Source organism: Athene noctua, chromosome 2 (genome assembly GCF_965140245.1).
Source record: "Athene noctua chromosome 2, bAthNoc1.hap1.1, whole genome shotgun sequence".
NCBI lineage: Eukaryota > Metazoa > Chordata > Aves > Strigiformes > Strigidae > Athene > Athene noctua.
In genome coordinates this window covers 152852541-152861021 of record NC_134038.1, presented here as the reverse complement: position 1 = coordinate 152861021, position 8481 = coordinate 152852541, and the positions used below count along the sequence as shown (strand labels likewise).

Here is an 8481-nt window from a genome sequence, read left to right as displayed (position 1 = left end):
TTACTTTCAGCTTTCCCCAAACTGGGAAAGCTCTGCAGCTGCAGGGTGTGAAGCGGAGGAGCGGCTGATAAGCCTCTGGCCCTGATTTCCACAATACTGACTCAGAGTGGACCAGCTCCCTCTGAGGCTGTCACTGCCACCACACCACTGCCAACCTGACAGGAAAGATGCGAGTCAGCAGATCAGCAGGTGAGCAGGGGTTAGCAGGTCCGCGGCCGGCGTGTTTGGAGTCAGCTGGGGGCTGGGGATGCTGTCACGAGGCGGGCTGGCAAGGGACAAGGGGTGGCATGGCGCCATGCCCCCGCTGGCAGCCATCACGCCTCCTTCTTCTCCACTGGGAGATGCGCCAGCCGGGGTGCAGCCGTGTGCAGCAGCATGAGGCCGCAGAGCATCGTGGCAAGGCCGACCCACCACAAAGGAGTCCACGTCTCCCCAAAGAGAAGCTTGCCCAGGACAGCCTGAAGGAAAAGACAAAGACAAAACTTTGCTGAGCCGAGCCACCCCAAGGCCTCCTGTGCTGTGAGAGCTGCAAGGACTTCTGCTGGGAGAGATGGCCCTGGAAAAAACCCTGCTTGAACAAACTCCTGCTGGGACCACCAACAGAAACAGCTGCTGTGGGTGATGCCAGAGATGACCTACTCTACCATACAGGCTGGAAGCACAGCCATACTGTGGTCTCAAAGCAGGATTCTGCCAGGTGCATGTGTGCTTTGCTGTCTTCCCAGCAGCTCTCGGGAGCCAAATCTCCAGTCAACTGGGCAACTGCAGTCAATAAAAAAAGGGTCTCACTGACTTGAGTTTTGGACACCACCATGAACTGACTATGAGCTGGAGCACAGAAATAAGGTGGGCAGCTGCTGAGAGTGGAAAGTGAGCAGAAAAAACCTGCGGGTCAAAAATGCTCTTGCTGTCACTAGAGGCAGTGCATCTTCACACCCAGCTAGGGTGGCTTTGGGTTGTCACAGGTGAGCTGTTGCAAAGGAAAAGCAAAACAAAGCAAAGCTCCCAGCTCTGACTCTCACTGGCAATTAAAAAATGCAGTAAACTGTATGACTGCTGTAAGGCACTGTGCAGTGCACCCTTCCTCCTGCATCACCCAGCAAAGTCCTACAGCCTCTGCTGTGAACATCTGTCAGAGCAGCAGAGGCCCAATACAACCATTTCATGTCTGCCTGTAACTCTCTTTTTCTGGCCAGTGATGCCGGTCACGCTGGGAGATGAGGTACAACCAGTCATACCCAGTGTGACCATTCCCACATTGCTGGGCTCCTCCAGGCTTCAGCACCTGGGGAAGGGATCTACTCACCGAAGAGATGAAATTGGAGGCTGTCATCGTCACAGAGGCAGAGGCCGAGGAAGAGGAGAGTCGCAGGGCTTTTGCAAAGACCGTCCACATCACTGCATTGCACGCAAACACCAAGCCAACGCAGCCAATGCGAAGCAGCACAGGCAGCTGTAGGATGAAAGGGATTTTTACTGCCCACTCGCCTACCCTCACTAATTCATGGGCACTTTGGAGAAAAACCCAACAGTGTGCGCCTCTGAAGCTGAATTACAGCTGGTATTACGTGGGAATGAATGTATTAAATCACAAAAGGAAACAGAAGCGAGGAAACAGCCCTGGATGGAGCGTGACCCTGGCATGTCCTGCTGTGAGTCCTCACTAGATGTATGGAAAAGGGTCCAATTCAGCCCTGCCAGAGACAAACACCAAACACGTATGTGCTGGTGCTGTGTGTGGTCCAGGATCCATCTGTTGTAAATCCGGGCTGAGACCCAAACCACCAGTCCTCACCACCTCCCATGACCTGGCCTGCCTTACTGTCACAGTGAGGGCAGAGTCGGGTCTTCTGGGAGGAACACGAGAGCTGAGGGGCTTCATGCCTTATTTTGCAGGCTCACTGGAGAGCAGGTTTACTGAGAGCTCTCTGCTCTAGCATCTAGTGGCAACAAAACCACCTGTGAATTCCAGGGCCTTCAAGGGCCAGCTAGGTTCTCAAGAAAGACCACCCTCCTTAGACAACCTGACAAGATGTGAAACAGCCTCAGTCTGAGAAAAGGGCACAGCTTTACTTGAAAAGCCTTCACCATGCACAGGTTCCCCCCATACCCATTGTTTTAGCGCCGCAGCCATCTCCCTAGCCCCAGGGTACCATGTCCTTGATGTGAAGACACCAAAGGAGAAGATCACAGGCGGATCACAACTCTCACAAACACTCAGGGAGCATGAGGGCAAATGAAAGACAGGCTTTGTTGAAGCCTGTAGGAATGATGCCTTCATCGCCTGTCACCTTTCAGTCCATGGTGGGATCCACCTTGAAGCAGACAGAAATGCATGTGTGAAGCCACCAACAAACACAGCTGAGAGGTGGCACCTGCCCCGTGGGAATGGCTGCTCTGTGGCCCCTGCCAGCTGCCCAAATCAAGGGGAGCCACCGTGTTCTGCTCCCACTCAGAAGAAATTATTAACTGCAAGCCAGGGGAGGCCACAAGGATTTCTGAAGCAAGTGATGTAGCAAGGACAAAGTTAAAAGGAAAAGGAGGCTGTAAATCAAATCCCTGGTTGATGGTTGGCGCAAGCTCTCTGAGGCTAACCCCATTCCAGAGAGGGATGGTTCATGTGGTTTGGCCTCATTTTGCCCCACATTTGCAAAGGTCTCCAACTTTATCAGGGCAACAGTAAATGATTCAAAATGTCTTCCGCCACTGAAGAACTTGCTTTCCCACCACTGCCCTAGCAAACCCTGCAGAGAGGGCTAAGAGGGACAACCATGCCCAGCTGCTACCAGTCCTCTGAAGAAGAAACCTTCAGCCATGCTGCAGCTCACTGTGGGATGGGGTTTGCCACCCAGCTTCACCCTCTGCCTGTGTGACCAGACGGTTTTACCTTGCTCAGGGCAGCTGTGTACATCCACACATACCTCTAATGGGTAGGCAGATCTGAGAGTAGAGAGATGGAAGGGGAAAACAATTCTCTGTGTTTCACCTAAATTCAATATATTTCTGGATCAGAAAGACCCAGGTTATGCTGCCGGGGAAGAAAAGCCTTAAGAAAAAGAGATCTTGTTACTGTCTTCAACCACCAGCACAAGGGTGTAGAGAGGATGGAGCCCAGGCTCCTCTCTGAGATGCACTGGGATATGAGAAGAGGCAGCAAGCAGAGGTTGGAACAAAAGAAATTTTGATCTGATACAAGGAAAAACAAAGGTAATCAAACACTGGACCAGAGGTCATGGGCCCTCCAACCTTGGAGGTATTCAAAACCTGACTGGAGAAGGTCATGATCAACCCGTTGCAGGTTGGATTAGAGACCTCTGGAGGTCCTGCCCGACTTGAATTAGCCTGCGAGTCTATCACTGGTGGAGCAAAGCTGGTTCCCACCATCACAGCAGCTATGCTATCTTCAAAAGTGACTTTGAACCCACGGATGCTTCTTCTGATTGTCTATTGCAGAGCCAGGGAAATCAGTTGCAGTGTGCTCTGCAGGTGGCATATGCCCAGAAAGAAGGCTTTCTAGAGGGAGGTTGAGTCCCCCCTGCGTCATGGGCAGAGGACTGGTCATCACAATGGCACGCAGGCAGAGAGGGAGGAACGTCCCCAGGTGTTCCCCACAAGGAAGGAGGGAGGTATAAATTCCTCCCCTGCCAAGGGCTCAGCCTAGCCAGCCCAGTGAGTCAAGGATTACTGTTCTGATTGCTTTTCTAAGAGATTAATTTCAGTGTACATTTCAGATAATCCGGAATCACTCCTGAAGTGGCAGAAGTAATTTTATACAAAGTTTGTCAGGGGAGAGGGGAAAGTAAAGGAAAACTTTTGTTCAAGTAAAATGACCTCTCCTGATCAGGCTGCTCTTAGGCTGGGCCATCACAACACATTCTTCTGGTCAGGAAATCCATCTTTGTGCTGCCGTCGAGTATCCTGCTACCCTACGTCATAACCTCTTAGAAGCGTCAATGCACTTTTAACATCTGCTGCCACTTTTCACGCTGCACAAGTGATGGCTGCTCTCTTATTTTTAGATTTCTGCAGTTCTTCCTCAAATACAAAACTCCTTGAATCTCTGTCACCTTGTGGTTGCTCTGTAGAAATGCCTTTGCAGCAAGTGCGCAGGATTCAAAGGGAGCCCTCTGAAACACTTAAGCATCTACAGTCCTGTACAATTTAAGCTACTAGGAAGACTACTGCATTTACTTAAAACTTGGTTAGTTTTGCAGCTGAACTGATTCACTTAGTTCATAATTATCACCTAGAACAGACCTGAAACAAGTAACTGAAGGAACCAATTTGTCCAGAAAAAAGAAACACCATTATGGAATCACAGTTCAACTGAGGTTGGAAGGGACCTCTGGACATCACCTGGTCCAATCCTGCCACTCCTAGAGCAGGTTTCCCAGGACCATTTCCAGACAGCATTTTAATGTCTCTGAGGATCTCCACAACTTCTCTGGGCAACCTGTGCCAGTGCTCAGTCACCCTCACAGTGAAAAAGTGTTTCCTGATGTTCAGGGGGAACCTCCTGTGTTTCAGCTAGTGCCCATCACCAGGCACCACTGGAAAGCGCCTGGCTCCATCCTCTCTGCATCCTCCCTTCAAGTATTTATACACGTTGATGAGATCCCCCTGAGCATTCTCTTCTCCAGGCTGAAGTCACAGGTCTCTCAGCCTCTCTGCACAGGAGGGATGCTCTGGTTCCTTCATCACCTTTGTGGCTCTTTGCTGAACTGTCTCCAGGAGCTCCATCTCTTTTTTGTACTGGAGAGCGTAGAACTGGACCGAGTACTCCAGATGTGGCCTCACCAGTGCTGAGTACAGGGGAAGGATCACCTCCCTTGACCTGCTGGCAACACTCCACCTCAATGACACACTGTCATAGCACCTTCAGAAAACCCCCCACCAAGCCACCCCTCAACAAATGATATTTATATAAATTTCAAAGGAGAAAAATACTCTGAAAATATGCTGTCAATATTCTCAGTAGTTCCATGTTCTGCTTTCCTGTCAGCGCAGGGCACAGTCTTTCTAGGGGGACAGAGAAGAGTACTGGGAGTTAAATTTTTTGATTCTCCTTTCTGATATACTGGAAAGGATCAACAGGATTGGCAAATACTGGGTTTTTGCTTTTTTAGCTATCTCTAATAATTACACAAGTTGATTTTTCTTTTTTCCTGATGCAAGGCTGGATTTTTTCAGATCTAGTTTCTCTTGTGGGTCCTCCTTTGGATTTCAAGTCCAAATGTACATTTGCCATATGAATAATATCCCCCGCTCTACACCTAAATGAGACTCCACAATGTGTTTTTTGATACGCATGTGCTGTCAACGTCAGCGTCTCACCATTCACAATCTTGTGTACGCCTCCACCTCCACCATGCCTGTGCGAGGGTTCACTTCCGTAGGTAAGGACAGTGTGTGTTTGAGGTGAGAGGCCAGCAATCCCATGTAACCTTAAGCACAACGAAGTTTGAGAAACACAACCGAAATAAAGATCATCCCCCAGGAACGCCCATGGGTGAGCTCACCAGGTGAGCACGCCAGCTGAGCTGCACGATAGAAAGCAAGTGCTCCACCTCTCTGCTCTTGTCATGAGCAGAGAAAAACAGAAGAGAGGGAGAAGGGCAAGGTTATTAGCAGAACAGCAGGCCGAGAACTAGTGTTTGATATTCAAGTGTACTAACATCCTGCTTTTATCGCAGAACTGACACAAACCCACTGCAGTTGGGGTTTCTGAGTTGGGTTTGGCTTCAGGCATTCTCATACCATGCCTGGTTCTTCTCTCCACATACCAGCAGGCTTACCTCAGCCTGCTCGCTGTCTGTTGACATTACCACCACGCATTAGCCAACCCTCCAGCAGCTTACAAGGCCAGGCTCCCTCAAAGAGGTGAGTCAGGGCTCGGCTCTCCGAGGCCGCGCCGCTTGCCCAGCAACTGCCTCCGCAGGCCTGAAGGGCAGAGCCCCCCCGGGCGAGCAGGAGGAAGAACCGGCGCCTTTCCCGCCCTCAGCCCCCCCTCACGGCTCAATGGCGCCGGCGGCCGCAGGCAGCACACACGTTAGCAGATGGCAGCCGCTTCCCGGCGCTGATCTCCTCCTTCCTCCCTTCCTTACCCAGCCGCCGGCCGCCTCCCCGCCCGGCCTCAGCGCCAGCTTTGCCGCAGCGGCCGCCGCCGCCCCCAGCAGCCCCGCGGCCGCCGCCGCCGCCCCGCCGCCGGCCCTCATGGCGGGCCCGGCCCGGCCCAGCCCGCCGCGGCACCGCCCCGCACCGGGGCGGGGTTCCCACAGGAGGGCAAGGGAAGTGCACGTGGGCAGTCTGCGTTATGTACAACGGCTTTATTTTTTAAAAAACAAGAATGGAGTAAGAAAACAATTTATGTCCTGCTATAGACGTACAACACAGAGAAAGGCTCACGAGGAAGCAAGCGCGCAGCAGCGGTCCTGCCTCCCCGTCCCGGGAGGGCCTGGAGCCCCTGCCCGCCTGGAAAGTACTGCAGGAACGGTCACACCGGACAGAGCAGGGCTGCTCTGGGGAGCATCGGCAAACCCAGAACATGGCAAAAACAAAGCCCACAGGAGACAGCAGCTTACTACTAGGTTGACAGTAGTTACTGACTTGTCTGCAAGTAGTTAACTACTTGTTAGTTACTTGTCTACGAAAGAAAAAAAAACCTCCTTAGTTTAAGATCAGTTTTTTAGTTCTATACTTAACCATCAAAGTTCAAGTGAAAACAAATCTGCAGGATTAGGCAGCTTCAGAATTCAGGTAGGGCTGGGGGAAATTCTTCTTCCCCTCAGCCAAATACTGAAGAAACTCACTGGGTATCCTGCTCCCCACTCGACACACATCTTTCTCCTCGTTTCCTTTTTCCCTATTGCTTGTAGACAAGAGTATCACTACTTAGTAGCCAAAACCAGAATGAGAGGAAAAAAAAAGCTAAAAAGTATAAATCAGTGTTTTCTATTCCACTAAAAAGTTATTTGCAATAAATCTTAAGTGTGATTAAATGAACTTCTGCTATACTACTAAAATGCCCAGCATATTTTCAGATGTCTAACATTTTGAAATTGTTTATAAGAAAATGGTTTCAAAATACTTGGAATTTCCTACAATACTAATACAGAAAGTCTGCTGTAAGTTTATACTGAGGAAAAAAAAGATTTAAAAAGCATTTTAATTTCAAATAAAAAAAGAATACAAAACCAAAAGATATTTATAGTACTATTTACAAGTCTATTGCTAAATTCACATTAATGTTTTATTGAACAAACTTCAATATGAAAATTGTTTTAAAGCAACCCAGGAAAGAGACCCTGTGCTTAACTAAAAAAAACACCACAAAGAAATGGTGCTTTTTAAAATTCAGCTCTGGTGAAAATTGTAACATTTCAGAAGCAGTAGTAACCTGAATAAAAGCACAAAAGGAAATAAAAATCCAGGTGTGTTCCCAGTGAGAAAGCTTTTCCTTGGCAAGGTACAAAAGTTTCAAGGAAGTATCTTCCAGTACCTATACAAAACCAGTTTTTGAAAAATTACAGGAAGGTGTTAATGTCATTGAAAGCTGCCCATGTAACTTAGTGAAGAATTTTATTCCAGCTATTACCAAAAAAAAAAATCTAGGAACTAAACCAATTGATTATTCTGGGACCCCAGCAAAAGTCAATTGACAACTGCTTTTTTGCTTATTCTGTACACTTTAAAAATACAGCTCTGCAGTTTCATTTGTGTCATTATAGCTGATCATGATGTCTACATGTCATATTTTTTTAATTCTTTCAAAAAAGCATTTTCAAGTCGTAGTTTTTCAGTCTCCTGCAAAACAGAAAACACATGGGTGTATTAAGGAAATTATACCCACTTTCATATTTCTATATAAGCTGTATCTACACTTGTTCATGTCCTTTATACACTATGTACTTGAAAAAATAAAATGCGGTGATGCTTGTCTGGGGCCTGTGAGGAGACAGACCAGCCATGACTTACACAACTGCATAGAATCAGAGGTCTCCATCTGCCACTCTCCAGCAGAAGAGCAGGAATTTTAGTTTTCAAATCTTAGCTTTCTTCTATGTCAGGCCATTACTTTGTCTGTATTCTACTCTGCAACTTACCTCAGCAAGTTTAGCATAATCTTTCTTCAGTTTCACAAGATACTGAATCTTCTGGTTTAGGTTTTGATGACCAAGTAATTTCCCATTCTCCTCAGCAAGAAAGTCAACTTGCTTCCTCAGCAAGGCCATTTCCTGTAATTAATAAATAATACATTGTGTACCTCTTAACCATAGCCCCTCCTTCGCTTTTCAGAAGAAATAGCTTCTTTCAAACTATTACCATACTAACATATAAATCTGTTGTAACATGTGATGCAAGAATTGGTTCATTCAGGAAATACATATTTGTCTTATGTCTCCTTAGGTAATACATTAGATCTCTCCCAAAGCGCAAAAAAAGCACCATTTGATTTGTATTACGAATTGCAACAATGATTTC

The 8481-nt window shown here is 47.9% G+C and overlaps 2 protein-coding genes across 2 annotated transcripts in view; both read right to left on the bottom strand.

The window, feature by feature from the left end:
- Positions 1–314: 314 nt before the first annotated feature.
- On the bottom strand, positions 315–6216 carry TMEM42 (transmembrane protein 42). The gene is made up of 3 exons (XM_074900692.1): positions 6105–6216; positions 1307–1453; positions 315–458 (listed from the first exon to the last, which is right to left on the bottom strand). The coding sequence occupies exons 1-3, from the start codon at positions 6213–6215 to the stop codon at positions 315–317; spliced, it is 402 nt and encodes a 133-aa protein (XP_074756793.1). The 5' UTR covers position 6216.
- A 1524-nt stretch (positions 6217–7740) lies between these two features.
- Positions 7741–8481, bottom strand: part of KIF15 (kinesin family member 15) — a 38372-nt gene continuing 37631 nt past the window's right edge. Inside the window, exons 34-35 of the mRNA XM_074898140.1 lie at positions 8103–8234; positions 7741–7803 (exon numbers count right to left, since the gene is read on the bottom strand). Of these exons, the coding sequence (XP_074754241.1) occupies positions 7741–7803; positions 8103–8234 (195 nt within the window). The remainder of the gene's footprint in view (positions 7804–8102; positions 8235–8481) is intronic.